We start from the raw sequence: 24728 nt of genomic DNA, 5'->3' as shown, positions 1-24728 counted from the left end.
CACTCTTTCAACCACTTGGAAGTAAAACAGTTCTAGGTACGTTTATCACAAAACAAGGAAGCTTTGAAAATACTGTATGTATCTTAGGCTTATATTCTGGTAAGAACCGAGTATCAAAATTTTAGAAAACTGTGAGAAGAACGTTGTTTCAACTAGACTTGGTTTCAACTGCCAAATACAAGATGGCCAAAACTGGAGACAGAGAATAGATGTGTACAGAGATGGACATGAACCTGAGGATGACTCAGGTCATCAAAGACTAAAGAAACCCTTTTCAAACCTGTCTGTGTCAAAGGTACTGCAGAACAATCACCAAAAGAACTGCTGTGTATCACACCCGTCCTTCATTAAAGTAGATTTTTATTGCAGTCATACCTCTTCCAAGAAATTTTAAAAAATTATTCTCAGCCCTGGAGTGGTGAAAAGTATAACAAATCCAACAGACAAGCCTCAGGTGGAAACAATTGTTTGTGCATCACAGTTAGCCGCAGGAAAAAATATCAAGAACATCACTAAAATCTAGATCACTATACAGCATCAAGTAAGAACAGCCTCAGAGTAACAAAAATTCTGTTTAAGTAACTAACTAACTAACAACAGGTAAGTTTTTTTTTTACAAGTGAGAGTCTTTATTTCTCCTAAATCAGCAAACACTCTTCAGATAGCCTACGAACACAATCAGCATTGCAGTCTGCAGTGAGGCTTCTTGGATTTGGAGCCTTACACGTTTTTGCATAGAAATTTTATTGAATATAGGTTTCATTTTTATAAATTAGTCTCTATTTGTGAGCCACTATCTTGTATTTACACTAAAAAGTAATCCCATTTAGTTAAAATCTAAACACAAAACCAAAAGTATTTTCAGACGTGTCAGTTGTAATGGATGACAAAGACTGACATTGCTAAAACACTTTGGAGCTACAGAAGCCAACAAATCTGAGGAGTGTTTTGGGAATTCTGGACATCCATAACTCATTTCAGTAAATGGGAAACGGCACGCTCATACAGATAGAAAGAATTGGAATCTGATATGGAATTGGTTTGTGAATCATTGAAATGTTTTCATCCACAGGGAAAAAGGGGACAACTTAATACCGTATGGCCTACTATGGAAAGTCAAGAATAGCTCTTTATTCAACAGACTCCACAGGAGATTCTTAGGCTGGCTATGTACAAACACTGAAACCAAAATTAAAGCAATTCACCAAGAATTATGCTCCTTTCTAGAGCAATTAAAATACTGTGAATCAGATTATGAACTGTTCTTACTTGGTGTGAGTTGCTTTCAGTGGGCTGTTTAAATGTCAGATGATAGTCACACCCAAAACATGTCATAACTCCAAATCACAAGGACCATTCTGAAAGCACTTCCACTCTTCACAGCAGAGGAGCACAACGATTTATTTTGAAGTTTTTGCTGATGCTGTTTTAGTCTGTGATATGTGGACATAAAATACATCTAGGTGCAGCATCTGGACATAAATTCCAAAGTCTAACATGTGTGCTGCTTTTTCTCTCCAAGAACCATTAACATATAATTATTGCTTCACTGCAAATCAATCATAATCAGAAAGGAACAATCAATCAGTAGTAACCTCTCCCCAGAGCCATTTAAAAGGATTATTTCACTGAAGGACTCAGTGTAATTACAGAAAAAAAGGCCAGCTCGCTCAAATCTGGGTGCCCAAGACATGAGCACACTGGAGCTTCAGGAAACTGAGCACAACTGAAAAAAAAAGATCAAGTTTTGCACTTAGGTGCCAAACACAGGCACCCAATTTTGAAATTACTCTGCTCATCACAAAAGCTACTTTCCCCAGTTTTAAGTCTTCTTCTAATACTTAACCCTGTGGTGCTGTCAATACTGGTGTGCTCCTGAGCCAACAACAAGATGCATGCCAAAGAGCTGGGATCTACAGTGTCAAAGGACTAGAGGCAATTGTTTGGAAAGGAATGTAACACATACCGTATTTTTTTTCAAACAGTTCTTCAACTTGCTTTCTCAAGTCTGTAATTCGTGCATTCCATTTCTCTGCAAAGAAAAGAGAAGGACATGTCAGACTACAAATGAAACCGAGAATCTCTTGTAAAATCTATGTTACCGCTAACTGAAATACGCGGTGTGCTTTTACTGCTCACTTGCACACAGGTGCCTGTGGAGTACGGTATAGACTGTACCTTAAAATATATGGATATATTCAGAAAAAAAAAAGGATAGAATAAAATGTTTAAGATTACCTCCCAAACTTGTGCAGATGTTAAATCAAGTTTAAAAAAAAAAAACACTAACCAGGCTAAACTACTTCCAAAAATGGTGTCTCTGACAGCTCAGTCAACAGCTCTCACCACTATGAGGGGTAAAGTCAGTTTGCAGCCGTTGTTGATATAGTTATCTAAATCTGAGTGCTGAAAAGCTTACTCAGTGAAGCTTGATAAAGCTTACAGCGAGCACGTGAAGTTGTTTTGCTACAAATCTGTCCAACCATCAGGAAGCATGGTGCCATCCTCTACCTTAATCCAGTATTTCGCCAAGTCCTGATGTTCCAAAACATCCCCACAAATCCTATTTCTCAAAGAAGATACAGGCTACAAGAAAGGAGTTATGCAAATCCAATCGTGTGTTCTGTGGAGAGTTGGATTAAACAGCAGAATTTTAACATCTCATTTTCTGCCTGTGACAGAGAGCACATGTTTTCACAGTTTTTTGTACTATCTCAATGCTTTTAGGAAAATGCCACAACTCTTTTGTAGATGGCACCAGATGATGGCTGGCCTTTTAAGAATGAGTTAATAAGCAAGTGTACTTACAGTTTATTTCTTACACCAAAGACTTGAATCCAGTAACTACAGAATGAGGGTATTCAAGCTGTAACACTTTCAGTTGTCAAAAAATTCTTATATCAGACAAGACAGAGGATTGAATTTTGAGTTCTTATCGAAAGGAGTTTAAATATTCATTCTCAGACCACTGTACACAACTTTGGTGGCCTTGTTTAAGCTTATATTTTTTAATGTAATTTCGTGGATATCAATACGACAGCATGCTTCGGATATGGGCAAGAATAAGACCTTGTTTAGAGGGGAAGGGGTGTTTTGGCATGCTGCCTTGCATTCACACATAAACTCTTTATTCTAGTTACCCAGCATATCACCTACAACAATTAACCTGTTTATATTTTGAAATAACATCCTTGTCAATAAATCTATATAATTACTTCTGCCACCCTTTTTACTGCTATAACATGTCTTGAGCTCAACGTTTTCTATTCCTGTGTCACTTTAACCTTGTAATATTTCCCCCTTTAACTGCAGATGTATAGCCAAATGAAGCTCTTTCTGATTGCAGCACAACCACTGACTGCACTTTTTGTTGACCTACAGAACAATGGATTAACAGCAGCTTTACCAGTAAGAGTCAAGAAAATACAAGTCAGAATTTACTGGCCTAAAGGGAAAACCCTGCTTTACTCAACAGAGCTGGTGAACACACACGGACAGTCCTGGGATAAGAGTTTTGGAAGGCACCTGTGTGACTCCAGATTGTAATCCAGAGGAAATTGTCAGAGAGTTGAGACCCCTTTAGTTCATCAAGCTCTGAGGCAGACTCAGCAAGCAATCTCCTCAAACTCAGGCTGGTTTTCATCAGAGGGAGAAGTGTCAGAAAGAATGTCATACCATATTACAAAGCAACCATATAAAAGCATATAAATAATATTGTTCTGAACACTGGTTGTTGCTGCAGTTTTAGGAGAAGCTGCTCCCACCCAGCCTGGTCTCCATCTGCTTGTTAGCATACTCACGAGACTATTCCTGCATGAACCATTAAGTTGTCAAGGCTTCATTTTTCTCAGTTACCAAACCCCACAATCACTGGCTAAATATTCCCTGTGCATCTTTTCAAGCAACTACTTCCATGCCCCTCTCCCTCCACTGGATACATTTCAGGGATTAATAATCAAATACACCACAATATAGGCATGTTTCTTTGGAATGGCGGATACACAGAGAATAGACAACTGAAAAAAAAAATAATCATAAACTGGCTCACATTTTGATCAGCACACTGTTTTTTTTTTTAGCTACTTTCATATTTTATGAGTAAATTGCCAAGTTAGGCTACAGAAATACTTCAAAATTCTGAGGGGTTATCAGGTAACTGGCGTGATTTTTAATCAGATCGTCAGCATTATTAATCCCTTGGATTCAGACCAATTACTGTAACAACATTCTTTTGTCACATACTTTGCGCTCATGTAGCAAAGTTGAAGACCTACCACAAAATTAAGCTGATACTCTGTTTTGGTAATCACCCTCTGCAAAGCAGTTCAGTTTTCCCACAGGCACCAAGATAAGTGGTGGCTTCCTTCTATTCCAACATAAACACCTTTTGATACATGGGAAACATCATCCCAATTAAATAACCATCCTGAAAACTTCCCCAGTCTGTCCACAGTCTCTTCAACTGACCCCAGACTCTGCTCGTTGGGGACATGCTCCAGATAACATCCACTACAGAAGAGGTAGCCTGCACAGCACACACAAAACGATGCTCAGGTACTACGCACATCCCTATTCCCATCAACATGCCACACAGTGCTCTGTGGGGAAATAAAATGCAAAACACACAGCAACTCTAAGCATGCTGCTGACTGGCAAAACCTGTGTTCAACGGCGTGTCAAAATGGCTAAGAACCATACATACTTTCCATCACTGTCATAGTGACACAACAGCTAAGGGGACTTTTTTTTCACTAAAATGGTATGACAGAATGGCAAGACACAACTTGAGGCTTCTGAGCTTTTGATAAAAATCTCTAAGAAAGCAAAACAACGTTGTGGGAAGAGATTTTTACTGACAATGTCAGTTCCTTTCAGCAAAGGTATTTTTAACCTTAAATAGTTGGTTCAGAAATATTTTTGAAATCCAGCCTCCCTTCCCAAAGATTATCAATTTCTATCAAGCATTTTACCAGACACTTTTCATTCCTCCCCCTGGTTACAATTATTTTGTTTTCCACTTTGTTTTCCTGTTTCCACGGAACTATGAGCATAGCACATTATTCACTGTTTCTCAGGCCACTGGGGGTACCTGATCTCTGACTCACTCAAGACATTCAGGAAGTCTCTCCAACTCATAGCTATCACACATGTGGATCTCATCAGTGTTATGTAAAATACTGAAAGTCCTTATCAGATGAGACAGATTTCTCTCTCAAGCATCTACACCTCCTTTCCAGTCTTTTGAGTGCATGGGCCTTTGTCATTCTGCAGCTGCTCATGATAGAATTAAACACCTCCTTTCTCCTGTCCAATTATCTAATATTAGACTTCATTAGACAAAGGTGCAAAGTCTTCTGAAACGTCCAAACAGCAGCACTGCAACTACCAACAGTTGCTCTTTTTTTCATTACAGCAAATAAAGTCTATTTCTCCAGAGCTTCTCACATTCATTTTGTCTTTTAGCCAGACCTTACAATACTGTAGAGAAATATTCACTTTCTGTAGGTGAACCCCAAAAGTGAATATGAGGGGCAATAACCGCAATACAACTCAGGAAGCCCAGGAATAAAGATCTCTGAATAACCCATGAGCTGCAAAACACTGCAATCTAACTGCACGGCACACGGTTAAAAGCAAAGTTTTCCTGAAAACAGCCCAGAGAGATAATCTACCAAGTCAACTCAGAAACAACAGTGAGCAGGTAAGCTGTGAGATGTTCTCTAACTGGTGTTTCAACATGGCAAGCTCAACTCAAACTTTTATCACCCTAATATTTTATCACCTTTGCTCTCCATGTCTAATCAACCCCACTGTTTATTCGCTTCAAACACCGCCAGCCTGCCAAGCTTACATGCTGTTCTCTACTAAGGGAGCATATCCTAGGAAAAGCTTCTGCAGTATTAACTGCTCGAACTTCTCCTCTACTAATGTTGCCGTTATGTTCTCCTGACCCAACCAAAACTAACTAATGCTACATGTGGAACTGCCTATTAGTATTAATGATCTTTTGAGTATAGAGCTCTCAACAATGTTTTATTCATTTTCACTGAAATTAGCATGAAATAACATGTTTCACACAAAACAGATGTCAGAAGAGGTTCCATGGGGATTTTTCAATTGACCTCAAATCCCAGCATTCCTAATAAACATCTCCAAAACTGTGCCAAAGGACATATTCCCGACTTCACGGAACCTTATAGAAGTACATAGATTCATGGGCTATCTGCCCAGAAACCAAACCAAACCAAGAAATAAAGGAGAGGTATGGGGCTGCAACAAATCACATGGGAATTATATTTAACCAGAATAACTACGGTGTGTGAATGCATTTCTGCAGTGAGAACTCTACATAAGGTATCATGAAAGAACACTACTAAAAAGACCCCAACTTTTTGTGTGTCCACAAGGATCAAGGCTGGGTACTTGGCATAACAGAGTCATTTGGTTACCTTCCCAAATGTGGCTCCCCTCAACACATCTTCATTATTCACAACACGTATCAAGAAAGACCAGCTAGACAGGCTCCTGACCTCTGGTTTGCTGCAATTTGGCACACTAGTAAATACAGTCTTATCTTCTTGTCCAAGAAATCAGCTGACAAAAATCTAGACTTATTTTTATTTTATTAAATTACTTGCAGGTCCTATTTAGATGGTCACTTTGAATAATGAGAAACAACAGAGGTAGCCTACGATGATGACTGTACTGCTGCAATACATCTACAAAAAGCTCTGGGTTCTTAAATGAATACTTGCACTGGCATGTCTCAGTCCTGCAGTGTGAAATTTTCTAATATCTTTTCATAAAACAAAGCAGAGAGACAGCATAATCTTTAATTTTTATCTTACCAAAATTGAACTCTCTCACTTTTCTTCTCCCAGTATTGGCAGCTTCATTAGCTGACTCTGTGTTCTTCGGTCTCTTGTTAGGGGGCAAGTAGTCGTCATCATCTTAAAGAAACATAAAGATATCACTGTTTTAATGTCCAGAGAACTCATGTGCAACATTGGAACTGCTTTGAATTTCAAAGCTCTAATGCAAGTATTGAATTGCGCTTTTTCAGGGAATCAAATTTTGCAACAAATTACTTATCTGAGTAACTTTAGAAAGCTACTGGCCTATGTAGGAACAATTGGTGTAAGACAGCCAGCACAAGGCATATGAGAGCAAAAAGCAAAGCCTTTTCTGTACTTCCAAAGGAAAACAATATGTTGTTCTGAAACACAACTGGACATCTCATGACCATAAAATGACCACATAACAGCAAAAGAAATCAGGAAATAGATTGTGCATAGACTACATTTTTTATCTAACTGGAAGTATCTTTCCACTATGAAGTCTTGAAACACAGTACCTAAGTTTTATCTTGAAGAGCTCAAAGGTGCTAAAACCAGTTTCAAACCAACGTAAAACTGATGGACATAATTGAGTTCATTTAACAGGTCAGCCACACCTCAAACACACACAGACGGAGGGAGAAAACTGCAAACCCCAGGTGTTTTTCAGTGACCTGCTACTCAGTCAGTCACTTCCCAATCCAAAACACTACCTTCCCTACCAGTTAATGAGTTTTTTAAGACTGTCCAATTACCAATACCTACAACCTTAGAGGAAAGAAATGGTTAAAGCAGACAAAGAAAATTAAAGTTAATTTCACATACAGAATAGCATCGGCCCAGGTCACCGTGGCTATAGTTTACTTAGGAGTAACAATATTACACATTGACATCTCTTGCACCTATGCAGTTGTATTATACTCTGTTAGAGAAAACCTTTTCAGGGCATTTTTACTTTCACAGTAAAGGTCTTGACAGATACACAGAACTTAATGACTATTCTCTTACTACATTTTCTGTTGTGGTAATGTAAGAATTATTTTACTCCTGGATTATAAAAAAATGAAAGTAATGCCAGAAGTGTCAACTTTGTCCTAAAATGCATCGCCTAATTTATAAATTGCTAATTTGGTGGTCTTAATCTCACCCATTCCAGAAGCAAGCATTGCAAAAGCCAATCTCCGAAGTGTTTTAAAGCAGTTACAGAACATGTAATTCACAAATACAAGAAATACAGCTGACTTCCAACCAACATCCTAGCACGAAGACAACATGGACACTGGTTAGTGGCTTTAGTGCCATTTAGATGAGAAAGGGAGGTGGTAAGTATAAAGGTTTTTATGTCATATGTATCAATATTAGACAAGTAAGTTGAAGCTTCACTTACACCACCTGTAACACAACATTTCTGTTATAGAACGGTTTGGTTTGAAGGGACCTTAAAGATCATCTCGTTCCAAACCCCTTCCATAGGCAGGAGCACAATTATAGTACAATTCTTCCAAGAAGCTAATGTTAACTAGAAATTTTATGTAACTACAGTGTGTTTATAAAACAACATGTTCTTCAATATGAATGTTGTAAAATCTTTTCAAAATCTAAATTAATGGCTGTTAAATAATGAGTATTCTTCATTAGTCTGCTTGAAAAATATGTGAAAGATGCAAATCTGTGTCACGCATCATTTCAAAACCAGCCCAGGAAGTTCAATATGTGCTTCAGTATACTGTGGTTTTATAAAACTTCTGGACTATATATGTCTACAAAGCAGTATACGATCCAAACTGCAGTCAACACTGGCACATAATCCTATTTATTCAGTGTCAAGTAATGCAGGCATTGTAAAACATTCCTTGGACATAAAAATGTCCAACGGACTGAAATCAATGAACTGGAGAACTAACCTTCAATGGTGACCTCGACCTCAGGATCCTCGCTTGTTTCTGAAGGGGCATGCTGGGAGGAATCTGAAGGGGAAAGAACAGGACTGCTGAGTGACGGACATAGAAAAGATTTTTCACCAAACACTCTATGATCTTGTATTTAAACTAACACTTGTCAAAGCAGCCCCCGGCTCACTGAAACATTTTGCATTCACAGCGTGCAACAAAAACAGAAGCAAAGATATTTTACCATAAGTCTTTAAGCAATTCTAGACAAGGGTAAGGAGGTGGGTATTATACTTGCTAAATTGCATGTGCAGCAGTGCAGTTGGTGTTAATGACAGCAGGAAATTCCTTATTCTTGGTTTAATAGGATTAATACAATCATAAATATTTTTCCCTTTGTTATCAAGGATTACTGAAAATAAACAAAGACTGTGTGCCCCTACAGATGATATATTTCTTTACCATTTATACAGACCCATAGTTGTTGCACTATAACGATTTCCATAACAGGCTGCAAGGCCAACAGTGAAAAATGAGACAGAAATTCATCATCACAATGCTTTCATTGGGGCAGTCTGCACCAACGTAATAAATAGAATTAGGTCTATCAATACTCAGTGGGAGAAAGAGCAATTTGCATTTAACTGCAGTAAAGTTTAAAAAAGTGAAGCTAATTATATTGAAAATTATTTCAAAACTAAGTAGCAGTGTATGAAGGAATATATTTTAATTATTCTGGCAGAGTAATGCTTCACTTGTGCATTTTGAAGAGTATCTTCTTTCAGATCTCTGTAAGCTGGAAGTATGATATCACTTTGGGAGCAAGTCTGAAGGAATCTCTGTTTCAAAAGCTCTTCACATGACATCGTGTGTAGTAGAGATTCAGTAGTACCTACTGAGACACCTTAACTGGAGTATATTTGAACTATGTCAAATATATCATCTAGTTCATGGAAAACAGTATGATGTTTTCATCTAATTCAGAGTGAGTGATGGGTAGATAACTAGCAAATGCAAAGCACAACAAAAGAAAGGAATTAGGAGGTAATGGTCTACTAGAAGATGCGAACATAAAGCATGGTCATAAAAATAACTATCGCATCAACGGATTACTTAGAACCTTTTTTGAGAGCGTCTGAAAAGTTAAAAAAAACCAAAAAAACAAATACAATTTTTGGAAACCTAAGAACAGCCACAAAGACTGGCAAATAGTCCATCTTGTCCAGTACCAAATCCCTAAGAAAGTGTCATAATTAAGAGAAAGATGCAAAAATGTCAAAGGAGATGGCAACAAAGTTCTAGAATAAAACTTCCAGATGGAACATTTCTTCTTAAGTCATATTAAACCAACTGTTTTAAACACTAAAGTAAGGGGTTTTTAACCAAGTATTGTCATCACTAGGTATTTTTTGGTCATAGGTAAATACACACAGCTCCTAAGCAGCAGCCTTCTTCACAGTTCTAAATGTTATCATTCACTGGCACTAACTCCAGTTTCCCAAAACTGATTTCATTCCGTTTAAAACAATTTCTTTTGACGCACATAACCTTAACTTTCTGATTGCTGAATTTCAATCACACCATGGTCCCCATTTCTTCAATCTCACTAAGACCTCAGACACTTTTATCAGCTACAGCTAATCGGGGGGATTCCAGGCATGCATTAATTTTGCCACTTCCTTTTTCACCATCTTGTGAAGGTTACTAGAGGGGAAAAACAGTGAAAACCCCCAGTGACATACACCAAAAGATATGTTTGTACATCCCTCTGATGTTTTTCTTTGCAGAAAACAATCATTTCTGCAAATCTTCTGCGTCACAGGCTGTAGTTTTCAGACAAATTTCTGAAAGAACTTTAAGTGCCTATTCTATGTATTTCCTTAATAATAGTTAGAAGGCTATACACCAAAGACTTCATAAAATCCAAACATTGTCATCAATTTTTCTTTCGTACACATTTTTGTGAGGATCAGCAATAAATAACTTTATTTTTCAGAATCCAGACAAGACTGCCTATGCTATATGCCTATTTAAACCACAAATGAAATTTAAGTTAGACTGTTACCTGCAATTTTTAGTCACTGCCTATAGATCTTTCCATAAATACTAACCTTCATGAACAACAGGTTTATTCTATTCAGCAAAACCAGGGTGCAACTTTCAGCATCTCTCTTACAGAAACTTCTAAAGAAGAACAGATTTGAGAAAAGGGTGTGTAACAAAACTATATTCTGACACAAAGGGCCACACCCAGCATCTGTAGCTATAAAATTCCACATAGTCAAATACAAAGCAAGGTCAGCATCTTGGTCATTTTGTATCACACTTCCCTTTCCTCAGGCTCTCTCTTCATGGTCAGGCACAAAGATCATAGCATTATGCTTAGGAAGACAAAGTACCTAGATTATTTCTTCTCAAATAAGTAGAGTTAATGGTGTAGTCAGTAAGACTAAAGAACTTTATTCTCCTTTATCAAGAGAAATGCTTTTAAATTTCATGTAATGGTACTTTTAACTATGGTGATATTTTCCTTCAAAGCAAAACTAACGGGATTTGCAAGAACGGGTATTGCTGCTAGCGTAACTTGGCCTTAAATACTCACGACTTTGGTTTGAGAGTCAGGTGCTTGGAATGAAACTAGCTGCAGAATGATGTATTTTTAACATCACGTCAAAGCATTAAATGTTGGGTGACAAGCACCTTACAAATGCAATTTATGATTTAAAAGAATGACGACTCCCATCACAACTTGCTTATAGTAAGCCACAGAGTGGCATGATTTGGGAGATAAAAAGCAAAACAAAACAAAAAACTCAAAAGCCAATCTTGTGGAAATGTGGAAAGAGAATGTGTTGGAGAAGATGTACAACTTTAATTAATGTGCCATCTTTTCAAATATTTCTGTAAAAAAAAAAATTCCAGTGATATTGATTTATTCTCATGAAAAACATTTCGTATCTCTAACCTTCTACCGGTATTTCCACATCTGTTCCTTCACTGCAATCGGAACCCTGGTGGCTTCCTTTAGACAAATATAAAGTAAAAAAACATACCATAATAAAAATTCAAAAGGAACTTTTAACATCGCCTATTCAAAGTAAGGATTTTTCTAAGCAAAAAATCCAGAACTATAACTTTCACATGAACAGCATACAGAAGGCTCAGTTTCCAAATCTTAAAAATTCATGACAGCAGGAACACTCTGACCTTATAAAGAAATTCACAGGTTGAAATGCAGATTAGTATTTTCTAGTGTTTGCAAATGGGCAAACCAGTATTTTTAATACAAACTGTGAGAAACTGAAAAAAAAAAAAAAAAGTACAATTTGGGGGTAAATTTATTTCAGCTATTGTTCAGTTCTAGTAAGGAACTCCTTCCACTAAACACAGACTTTCCATATACTTTTTTCCATACGTGCCCATTCACCTCACACACAGCTGAAAGAAATGATCAAGTCTTACTGATAATACATAAGCAGAGGTTTATCAAACTTTATAATCAATTATGAAACAGAATGAATTTCTTGAGAAACATATCAATTCACACAAATTACTAGTGCTTTGGAGTGATCAACCTGACGTTCCTTTTCAAATTTAGAAAAGAAAGAAATGAGATTTCCTTCTATGTTTCTCTACTTGGACACCTGAAAATTAAGGCAACTGAAATTATCATTTCTGTTGATGTTTAAGTTCCGGTACCCTAACTCTTACTTAAAATCAAGGTAGCAGAGCCCTGAAAAGTAAAACTCACACATTCAATTTCCAAAACAGATGGCAGAAAAATACAACTAAAAGATCTACCTGTGTAACTTTTTGCAAGAGCAATTTTTTCATCCATCTCTGATGTTTCGGAAGGGCCTGCTTGGGAACAAAGAGAACGGCTTTTAAATTGTGTCTCGCAACAAACACATTTTTCCAGTCCATAAAGGAATTTGCCAAATAGCTCTTGATTTCATATATCATATGCTCATTTCATACTTTCTGTAATGTTGAACTTAGGAAAGACTGCGTGAAATATTAAAAAAAAAAAAATCTATAAATCCTTATTTATCCAGTTCAACAGAATAAAAACGTTGAAGGGCTAATGGCAGGGGCGTGCATTTCTTGGACTACTGAACAGTCAGAGACTCATGCAGAACAGCAGGTTTTCAATTTTTTTGGTGTTAATAAACTGATTTTAAAACATAAAATGTTGATGGTTCTGCCCCTTTTTCAATTAATTTTTTATCAGCTAAATCTTTTTCCTGTTTGTTAAAATTTGTATTCCTAGGGAGTCCTTTTTGACTTCAAAATTTCTACCTACATTAAATAGACAAATTCAGAGAGATTAAAATCATTTATGACACTTCAAGGTTATTTGCTTTTCATCACAACAGCTCTTTTGAAGGCTGTATACGGACTGCTTTAAAAAGGCTGTTGCAGAAAACAGCACACAAACGACACTTAAAAGATTAAATTAACACCCCTAAAATCCTCCCGCTTAATGCTCTGGCACTCCTGCAGTCACACTGAAAGAGTGAACTGCTTACAGCACAAATGGCTTCACACTGAGCAAGAGATCATTCTAGACCACAGAAATAGCACAGGTATATAAAACTAGCCTGTGTGTGGCATACAGGAATGTCATACTAGGACTAACTGGAACTGAAGGATTTGGGCTGTGTTGTGTAAATTGAATCATTTCTGTGTTCATCTGCAAAAACAATCTGTGGAAGATCACACAGCTCCCCAGAAATTATGGCTGTTTAGAGGTAGGTTTGTAAGTGTATCAGCAATGAATATTAATAGCTTCACAATAGAAAAGCTATTGCTAAGTAATAAGGCCAGTGAAATATTTTAAACTCTGTTTCATATGCACAGTAAGCCAGAAAATACAGAAAAGACTGTTGCCACAATCAGACTTCGTAAGTATTTCAGTCAACTGAAAGTACATATACAGTATCAAATACTATGAGTTAGTCAAGAAAATGAATACTTAGGAATTAAATCATTATTATTAGGTGGTTACAATAATGCTAGTTTGAGATAGTTCCACCTAATTCAATTGCTCAGATTTTCAAAGGGATTTTAAATTAACAGGATTTCAAGTGAGGAATCTATACCAGGTTCTTTTGTTTTACACGCATTTCTTTCAGTAAGTGCTGCTTTAATCTGCTCCTGCCACTTTGTTGGGGGGTAGGATGTTTTTGGTTTGGTTTTTTTATCTGTTTAACATAGAGGAGCTCCTTGATTTGGCTCAAAACACAGCTCCAGAAAGAGTGGTGACTGGCACAGCCGAGACCATAGCCGGAAGATAGGAAAAAGCAGCGGGGAGAAAAGGAGCAAGGCAGAAGCCAGAGACACCGGTGCTGCTCCAGGCCACACGAGAAGAAATTCTCATCCAAATAGTGTGATTTGCAACTGTTACAGGTGAGTGGGATAGAACACAGCCTCCCTGGGTGTGCTGGAAAACATCTCTGTGGACTAAATTTGCTTTCATTTAAATAAGCATATTCAGTGTATGCAGCCAGACGGGTATGTCATTTCTTAAGAACCCTTCTGAACACGCAATTATTATAATTCATAACGCACTGACGCACAGAAGCATGCATCCCATTGTAAGCAAATACCCTATTATAAGCACATATTTTTGTGTTTATTCCTTAATTCAGAAATCCTGACAGGATTGTTTTACATACGTATTCTGCAGTAGTCTCTATATTGCATTATCTTCATGCCAAATACATGCTGTGACACAAATAAAAAAGGAAAAATAGGAGTCTGAGACGTTCAAACTTGACGAAATATTTCTCTAGTTAAAAAGATACACTTACTAGGCTTACAGCCCTTGGGATTAAGCACAGATAATTCAATCCCTTCATCTTTAATGTCAATAAAAACTACAGTACTTGTAATAAATCCATCAGATTTTTTGACAAGTGACCCACACAGATTATTTCATGAAACTTGTAGCTTTTTTTTTTTTTAATATTATGAAACTTTGACAGAGGAAAAAACAGTATGAAAAAATTGTTTCAGAAACTAAAAAGTATACAACAATATATCCCACTAGCTTAGTTTAGTAAAGACTAGAAAACTAAATTTAAAATAATTCTGAAACTTCTGCCACCAGGAGATATTAACAAAAGCAGATACATTTCCACTTTACCGCATTCATGCACATAACAGGCAGATACACAGCACATAACTAAGAAAAGCAAAAACCACGTACAGTGGTAACCAGATCAAAAGAAGTTCCATCTAGGAACAAAATTGTTGAGGTCATCGCACACAAAAAAGAAAAAAGAAGAAAACTTGAGAGAGAAGAAATTAATCCCACTGCAGCAGGTAGGGTACAGGAGGAAGGATGGACACAAAGGTGGGAGATTTAATTACTAAAACCACAGAACACATTAGAAGTAAAATCTTGCAGTATGGTTACATCTTGGGAGTCTGAACTTAAGATCTGTAGGCAAAACTAAGCAATATCTTGCATCAGAAAAGCACCAAGTACACTCTTCAGCTAACAGCCAACTCTGCTATGCAACACAGGCACTCAGCAATTCTGTAACACTCAGACTAAAACTTGGTCTTTCATGAGCAGATAAATACCTAACAGACAACTGCATGTCAACCATGTCCTTGGGCTGGGATTCTGCATTGAAGTGGAACCTCTGTAGAAGATGACTATTGCCATAAACTGTAAATTTCTGAAATGCCTGTTACAAATATGTAATTTTTCACATTCTAACAATTCCTTTAAAAACAAGAGTAGATGTCATTCCCTGGACAGTCACAGCTATTCCTTCTGCTCACCCACCAACAAATCACTTCCACTGAGTTCAAATCTCTCAGCCTCGGTTTCTAACAGATTATATCCTAACATTACACAGCCAAACCTGTGCCACTTGGCAAAAGCAATGGATTTATCACCTCATGGATTAGCATTGTCAGCAATGCTCACTCTTCTGGTCTTTTTTTTCACTACACAGATAGTCGCAATGTGAATCATATGTAATTACCAGGGTAATATCAGAATGCCTTTAGGAAGCACAACATTGTGTTTTCTTGTTTTCTCAATATATTCTCTAGAATTTCTTGGTTTAAGATAGTATCTACACACCAAGTCTTACATTATGGTGGTTAGAATACCGCCAACCTAGCTTTACAGTTTCATCCTCATTAAAATAGACATTACTTCTAGTATTCTGAGAGATCTCCACAGGAGGAATATTTTGTTGTTAGAGACATACTAAAAGACATTCATGACTTTCAATGTTCCAGAGTGAGTATAAAAGCACAGTTTACATTCCCATTTTTTCCAGCAGAAGGTATTTTCAGTCTCATTTGGTTTTGGATGAATGTCCTATATTTTAACTGCTTCACTAACATTGCCAGAAATTCCAAAACTGATAGCACTCTTCAACTACATGGTATTTTAAAGAGAAAAGATATTAGGCAGTTTTTACTCACTTCTAAGTGGTTTATAAGCTAAACCAGTCAGTTCATTAGACAGCGGTTTACAGGCTGAACCAGCCAATTCACAGGACACACTGTTTACAGCCTTTTCCTTCCCCTTCCAGTTCTCTCAGTTTTACCTCAAGGCATTAGTGGTAACTGAAGACTTGCATCCACAAAATTTACAGAACAACATGCCTCCTTCAGGAAATGTGTAGTCCTTGGTCAGCAAATTACTCAGTTCTGTGTGGGCTATGCATCCCAAAAGACTTGCTTGACTCTGTGATGATGAAGAGGATTGAAGGTGACACATATCCCCTAGAAATTTTCTTAATGTATTCATGCTTCCTTATAAAGTGAAAAACAAAACAAAACAAAACAAAACCACCACCCAAACCAAAAACATGCAGCTCTTAATTCTACTCCGTTAATTGATTCAGAGCTGTTCTTGTTCTGGCACTGATATTTTGACCTCATTTTTTCTATCAAAAGCCTTCAAGATAGCCTGGGTCTTGTGCACAGTCTCCTAGCTAGAAGCCCAGATGCATGTCTGTGACTGTCCCCGTGTTTGTGACTGTCCCTGTCCCCGTGTCTGTGACTGTCCCTGTTTCATTAAGAGGAGGGCAGATGCTCTCTATTAACCCCTTCCTTCCCCAGAAGGGGAAGGAGAGAAGGGAGAGAGACTTATGGGTTGGAAAAAATTAAAACTACTTTAATAAAACAATTACAATTAAAAAGAGTATAATAATATCCATACGAATACCAATAATAGAAATAAAAGAAAAAAATACACAAAACTGATACTGAGCTTCCCAACGGTGGTCAGGGAATTGCAGGCCGCGGCAGGGTGGGCACCTGGATGTCCCGGACTGGACTCTGCAGCTGACAGGAACCGGATTCAGGAATGCAAGGATCGGGATCGGAGGCAGGAGAATGAGCAGGGTCCCACAGGGATGCTGGCCATGAAAGAAGAGAGCCTGATCCCCATGATCGCTGAGCTTTATACTGAGGATGACGTGGATGGGATGGAATACCTCGTTGGTCAGTTTTTGGTCACCTGTCCCGTCCGCACCCTCCTGTGAGTACAACCCTTTTACGTCTTTTCACTTGTTTAACATAAGAGGGCCAGCAGTGACCTTCGTTACCACAGGAATAAGAATAAACATGGGACTTTCTGCATACCAATCCCACTGTTACTTCAGTAACAACTATCAACACCAAGCGTTATCAATTCTGAAAGCAGACACTGTCTGAGAAACACGTAGCTAACTTCAGAAAGTGAGGTTACTTAGCAGAAACTTTACTGAAAGATCTACTGAAAGGAGAAATAGTCCTGTTCTAGCCAAACCAGGACAGTTACTGTCCAATACATTTATGCATCAGCTGAACAGTCCCCTGACTGCAAGGAGGCTGGTATAGAAGCTAGGAGGATTTACAGGCACAAAGATGTATTTGTCTTGACACAGTACTGAACACGTGCCCTGCTACTTGGCTTTAGGATCAAGCCTTGCACATATCCAGCTGGTCTGGAGCTCCGGCAGAAACGAACACCCATCCCTCTGCAACAGCCATGGAAACAGATCTATTCCCCCAGCACAGTCATACGCATAACCTAAGAGTACAAACTGCAGTTCAAGCACTAAACCACATTTAAACCACTAAACTAAGAAACAGCACTTTAACTAATGTTTCTTTTCATAAGAGCTATAATAACTGGCACTTACAGATAAGGTATATACAGGATTATTAACTATGATAGCTGGAATGCTCCAGTATGAGTTATTTAGTCCTGCAGATCTCTGTTCAGTCCTGTTTCTCAAGTAGTCAGCAGTCAAAATCTGGACCTTTCTTCCAGAACAGGTTGTCTTTGGTCTCACCCAAAGCATTTAACACTGCAGTGACCTCCACATTTGTCCAGGATACTGGAAAAAAACACCCACTGCCATATTGCTAGTGCCCACTGATGGAAAACTGCCTCTAATACTCTGTCAAAACACCCACATGAAGCTTTTGACGGCTAAAGTCCCTATTTCTCCATCTCCATCTTCTTCCTGTGTACTGCTAAAACACTTCTAAATTTAGTAATTCAGTATTAACTCATGGCGACATCCAAATGGTGCAATCTACTACGAGATAATAAGAGATTAAAAGAACGTCCACCTACAGGTATCATTTTCCCCCTGTTTGATTAACGGGAGAATTTTGTGTGACACCAAGTACACAGCACTTTGGTCAGCATTACAGATTTGTGAGAGGAAGCAAACACTCAGAGAAAAACAATAACTCCAAAATTTCATCAGTAAATCATTTTCTCTAGGAAGCCCCAAGCAGATTGCTGTTCTCTAACAGTTAAGCTGTTTCTTCTCATAAATCGATAAGCCTGGCTTTTGCTGTAGGGTATTTTTTGTAAGAACTATGACCCTAGCCATTTTCTTTATTCTGTAGCAGGTCTCTACAAAGGCAATGCTTGGGCAGACTTGCGTCATTCCTCAGGAACACACCTCAGGATAACTGTATTTTTCTAAGGTTCACTTCTCTGCACAGCACCATCATGCACACACAAATCCCTATATGCCTCTTGAATTTATAGCTCTCTGCACTTTGTACAACCTTTGGCTTGAACCTGAGTGGTAACAACTCAAAGGAATGAAGGGGAAGCTGCTTTACTCCAGGGAAGGTGGCATGACTTGACATGGTAACATCTCTTGTAGCTCACAGCACCCCATCACTTCTACCAATACACTCAAGTTTTATCTCATTTTAAATGCAGGTTCAGAGGACTACACTGGGAGGGGGGTAAGGGGGAGTTATTAATCGAGCACCATTTTATCTGAAAGAGATATATATTGCTCTTCACCAATCAGAAGATTTAAATTTAGAGTTCTGTAAAAGACAAAAGAAATTCCCTCCCCCAATCCACGTTGCTTAGACTTCAATATGGAAGCATATTGTATAAATGACATTTTTTTAGCTCAGACAAACACGCTGCAGTACAATGGGTTACTATTTTGTAAGGAAGCGATTTCAGTAGAGAGTCTCTTCAAACGGCATTGATTACACTTCGGGCTATTGGCCAAATTCTGACATTGTTTTATGTATGAAATGGAAAGCCACAAGGGGCTGAGAAGCAAAAAGACAACAGGACTTGGCTTTGGAAAGAACAATGATTAGGTTGTCTCCAAAACAGTACCTATTTTTACTACATTATCTCATGCCAGTAAACCTCTCCTGAGGCTAGGCAATGTACAAATACGAAGAAAAGATAATCCAAACACCAGAGAATTCACCTTTCCGATGCTGAACTTGAGTGGCGACATTTTGCTATGCTGTACAGTTAAGACCTCTCTGAACAGTGCTCGTACACTGCTTGAGAAACGCCAGTACGAGAATATCGATTCTACAATCCTGTCGTTAGTTATTAAAGCACATTAGAAATAATCTCAAGAATCTTTGTGTCTAAACACACACAAAAATGTTATCTCAATAACATATACTATTACAAAATGAAAGGATGTGCTGTTTTGCACTTCATTGTTGAACACGCAGCTATCCTTCAGAGATGTGCGGCAGCTTGCCTGTGTTCCTTTGTATTGCTCAATTAACCTAACAACAAATGCAAACAGGTTGAAATAATACATTTAGGGTTCTAGTTATTTTACATTGCCATTTATAAACATGACTTCTTCATCACTTTTCATTTCAACCTACAGAAATAATGATTTCTCTTTTTCCACTCCTAGTTAAGGTTAACATGCAGTATTAACTGGATACATAGAGATAAGGCAAAGATATTGAGATACCTTAAAATACACACAGAGCCCAAATCACAGACCTCACAAATGTTGTTATGCTTCGTCTATATAAATAAACCTTTCAATACAGTTTTGACACATATTGGACATTCCATACAAGAAAAGTGATTGATACACACTGTTACTGAAACTAAAGTTACTGAAACTAAATTAAACTAAACTAAATTAAAGATTTAGTCAAGCAGTGCTCTAGACAACATCGTTATTATGGTTTATTTCCTGTTAGAACAGGTCATTGAAATTAGAGTCTGCATACCGGACCCTCAGAAAAAAAGAAACTCAAGCAGTTCAAAAGACTCCTGGAACTTCTCCTTCAGCCCAAACACACACATACAGGTATGCTGAAGTTGCACTTTAGCTCTTTCGGTATTCTTCAGAATAACTTAAATAGCAGCCAGCATGGAAATGTTGTATCCTAACAAAGCTAAGTAATTGCATGTTTAATGACCGTGAAAAAGTAAAAAGAGAGGAACAGAGAGAGTAACACTTAAGTAATCAACCCTTTCATGAGATAAACACATGTAAAAGTTTGTATCATTACCTGTAATATTATATTGATAGTAGTCAGGATCATCTGATTCCTCCTTCACTGTTACTGTTGCCATTTCCAAAGAAACTCCTGTAGAAGCAACGAAGCAATCAAATATGGAAACTAATAATAACCAGATTCTTAAAAAAACCCAAACAAAACACCCACCAAGATCCTAGTTCGTCTCTACCCAAAAAAAGAAAGAAAAAAAATTCAGGTGCTGAGATACTAAACAATTGTTGAGCTAAAACAACGGTAACAGAGTAACCTGCTGGTTTCTTTTGTTTCAGTTCGGTCACTGTCAGAAGGGATTCACTTCCCTACAAACTAAGTGTCCTTGCAAATGCTATCTCAGATCTGAAGAATTAAAAAAGTGTCCCTCCTTTTTGCCCATTACCATAGCCAAAAAAAAATATATATTCTATCACTCGTTGAGCTGAAAGTACTTCTAGACCTTCTACACCTACTCCTGCGCACTCCTCTGTCCAGCCAAGTTCAGATACAGTCTGCTGACAGAGCAACACCAGAGGTCCTCAACGCTCTTGGCTTCCTCCAAGTGAAATATCCCCTCCATAAGCCTTCACAGCATTCCCCAAAATGTTTTCAGAACATTCTGACAAAAGAAGAATTACTTAAAATGCCTAGGAAACAGTCTGGGACTGACTTGACAAAAACCTCAAGTTAACTCTTTGTGTACGTGAAGCTAAATGTTAATCATGAAGGGTTCCCAAAACACGAGTTTAAAGTTGTGAAGCACAGAGAACTAGAGCAAAAAACTGAACTAAATACAAAAACTTAATTCTTATACCAAATGCTGAGCAGTGTAGCCCAACCCAACAAAAGGGAAAGTCACTGGCTTATCTTTAAGCACACCTGTCATCTCATTGGCTTTAATCGGATTATTCATGCCTTTACCTCAAAGCATACACTTAAGCATTGCTCTGCTGCAGATCACAGTGCCTTGCAGGACCATGTCCTACCTGCAGGGAGACTTAGGAATGCCTGGGCATTTTTTTTAACAACAAATAATGCATTTTGCTATTTATTATTTATTTATTTCCATTTTAGCTAGAAAATGGACATTCTGTCATTTTCAATATTGTAGTAATATTAACAAATAAACCAAGTTTTCTCTCCCTGTTAGGGACAAAGTGATCTTGAGTTAGAATAAAATACAAAACAGAGGATTTTCTTCTTCTCCACTTAAAAGTAAACTATTTACAAAGATAAATTATTTTAGTTTACAAAATTTTACAAATCTCCTTCTTCTAGAAATGGACACATTTGGCTAAGGTCCAATACTTGATAAAAACTCCAACTGAAAAGTGGCCCATTTTAAGGAAAGAAAAGTTTTTCCTTTTCACAAAGGATGGCTTTCTGTGGTTTTTTTTCTTGGAGCTTCCTATCTTTGCTTAAATTCAGCCTTTTGAACATAAGCTGACCATTTTTTTGTAAATAAGGGCAAAATTTTGAACATACCAGAATCCTCGTTTGGTTCCGTTTTCACTTGAATAGGAGGACAGCTACAAAAATAAACAAATCAAGCACACTGACATTATAAAAAACCCAAATATCACATTGCTGGGAAGTTTCTCAAGCTTTACAGGCTGTCAAGTAAAATCAATCTCCCAGCATTTTTTTCTAACTAGGAACACAAAAGTAAAAAACCCTGCATCTTGGCTTATCTGATTTATCTCAAGGGAATTGCCAGGGATCACCTATCCCTACATTTTCGGGACATACACAGTATTCAAAGAATATTTACCATTTAATGAGAAGCAAACTCAGAAGCACAGAAAACTGATCCCTGTTTTCACATGAACCAATTTTTTTATTTAGTCTAGATATCATCTCTTCATTTACTAACAAAAAAAAAATATTTTAGGCTTTTCAATTGAGGAGGGGAAAGGAAGCAACATTACATCTGTTCCCCATTGCTGCCGTATCATAAAACATGACAAACTTCTCCTTGACCGACAGACTGTGAATTAAGAACACTCATTGGGCTAATTAAACCGAGGGGAAACTTTGCCATCTGTTTAATTTGCAACAGTTTCCCCACAAATAACAGTCAAAAGAAAGAAAATTCAGCTTCATGCTTTTTATAATCCCTGGCAAGCAAAAGTTATCCAAACGTCAGCTGGACAGAAAAACCACATTAAGAGAAAGATAAACTATATGAAAATACATAGTCGATACAAAAAAACCTGCATTATTTTAAATTCACCTTCCACTTGGAGGTATAATTGAATGTGAAGCATCTGTCATATGAGCTCCTGAAAGTTAAAAGACAATCTTTGAATTTCCTGTATTCCATTTACCTTAAATACAAATTGAAAATGTAACATTGATTTCATGAAGTGAAAACCTGTTCGCATTTTACAAGCATATGTGCATATTTTCTGTATTCACAGATATGAGGGAAAGATCTCATTAAACTACTTTATTAATCTACAAAGCGACACCAAAATAAAATTACTTCAAATGTGCATTTTACCATGCTTTTCACTGCTCTCGTTCATGATGCTAAGTGAAAATCTTGGGAAACAAAGGTAAACAAATCTTTCACCTAAACTCTGCTACAAGAAAACGGATAGTTTTATAGAGATTCAGCTTAGTCCTAAATTACAGCTAGACACAAATAGATCAAGTTTTTAGAATGTCATTTGCCACACTGAAAACCTGCCTTGCATTTTCAATAGAAATGTATTATTACCAGAATCTCTGAAATTTCCCTCTCTCTAGTGTTCTTACTGGGCACAGGCAACACGTTTCTAATTTTACTATTCCAGCATCAACTTCTGGCTGTTTCACCTGAGAAAGCGAAACTTTTCTTTTTTGACCACATTCCTGTAGAGATCACTTCATCCTCTTCATAAAACAAATCCTCACATATACAAATTTTGCAAGTAAAGCAACATGATCCCATGAAAGGAAAAGGAAAAGGGATTTCTTCTAAGCTAGAAGTGAATCTTTGCAGAGTTTTAAAAAACTCACTCTAGCCCAGATTTTTTAATATATAGAGGCTTTCGTAGGAACTACAACACCTAGCCACTTCAGAAGACTAATTCAATTTTTAAAATGAGATATAAAGGCCAAAATCAGATATGTATTGGAACACAGAGTACTGTGAAGTCTTGGCATCTTCTAAAAATGCAACGCAGTCTTTCATCCGTTCACTTCTCCTTTCCCTAGGATACTATCAAATTCACATTAATTTTAAATTCAGTAAAAGTATGAGGAATGCAATAGAACAAATTTTATCTCTAATTAGTTGCTCCTGGCAGAATGCATAAAGGAAAAGGTTATAGTTCCGTAAGTAAGGCAATTCACAGTCTAGGAATTTCTGCACAGTTTGCCACTTTATCCACATGACCAAATCTTATATCTATATTGCTATCTAAACTAAAATTCTGACCTGTTTCTGTTTAATCTGAGTAAGTAGTAACTTACCTAGGTGCTTCTTTGGCTCTAGGAAAGGCCTGTGTGGAAATACGGAAAGAAAAACCCATAGCTTTAGCAAAGACATCGTTACTTACTTGGTAGTGTAACGTTAAAGAGAGAGCACTCCTGTTCAAGAGAAACAGGTTGCAATGTATGTAATTTAAAAGTAAAATTAATTGGCCTTAAATTAAGTACAAAACCAAAGTAGACAGCCAACACAAGAGAGAGCAAATAACCTTTTGATGATAAATGAGATCCCTGACTTGTTTTCCAAAATCCATTTCAGGGTTGAAACATCGTAATTTGCTGGATGTTTAAACGCAAGTCCTTCAGGCAGGCCCTGCACTACCACAGCAGACTGGTCCCGCTGAATCTTTTCATATGGCACAGGTACCACTGTTGACTTTCCTAAAGCTTTACCTGGGGAGGGGGGGAAGAAGAGAGCTCAAGTTAGCAAATGGATGAGTCCCTCATAAAACACTTTACTTTGGAAAGGACTGGTGCAAAAGTAAGGTGCAGATGCAAATCTCTACAGGAAACCAAGTACTGCTCACATTAACATGCACTGGAACCCACTGAGATACAGAGGTTTTCTTGAAAGAAAACTAAATGGGCTGTGCTGTGCAATAATCTCAAATCACATCCCACAAAACACACCAAGAAGAAAATTATCCAATATACGTGTATGTTTTAGAATCGGTTAGTAAAAGTTCAACTTGTCACTTTAACAGCAGTATAGCTGGAAGGCTAAGGTCATCCAGTACTTTCCTCCCAACTGGAA

The 24728-nt window shown here is 37.5% G+C and overlaps 1 protein-coding gene across 1 annotated transcript in view; it reads right to left on the bottom strand.

The window, feature by feature from the left end:
* The window catches only part of GTF2I (general transcription factor IIi), a 67328-nt gene that overhangs the window by 28390 nt on the left and 14210 nt on the right, over positions 1 to 24728 (bottom strand). The window contains exons 4-12 of the mRNA XM_009707351.1: positions 24184 to 24367; positions 23957 to 23985; positions 22731 to 22779; positions 21983 to 22026; positions 20516 to 20593; positions 12527 to 12583; positions 8741 to 8803; positions 6849 to 6950; positions 1967 to 2032 (exon numbers count right to left, since the gene is read on the bottom strand). Of these exons, the coding sequence (XP_009705653.1) occupies positions 1967 to 2032; positions 6849 to 6950; positions 8741 to 8803; positions 12527 to 12583; positions 20516 to 20593; positions 21983 to 22026; positions 22731 to 22779; positions 23957 to 23985; positions 24184 to 24367 (672 nt within the window). The remainder of the gene's footprint in view (positions 1 to 1966; positions 2033 to 6848; positions 6951 to 8740; positions 8804 to 12526; positions 12584 to 20515; positions 20594 to 21982; positions 22027 to 22730; positions 22780 to 23956; positions 23986 to 24183; positions 24368 to 24728) is intronic.

The sequence above is a fragment of the Cariama cristata genome, unplaced genomic scaffold (assembly GCF_000690535.1).
Source record: "Cariama cristata isolate BGI_N322 unplaced genomic scaffold, ASM69053v1 scaffold2119, whole genome shotgun sequence".
NCBI classification, from domain to species: domain Eukaryota; kingdom Metazoa; phylum Chordata; class Aves; order Cariamiformes; family Cariamidae; genus Cariama; species Cariama cristata.
Note: the sequence above shows the minus strand (reverse complement) of the source record. Positions and strands in the feature narration are given on the sequence as shown.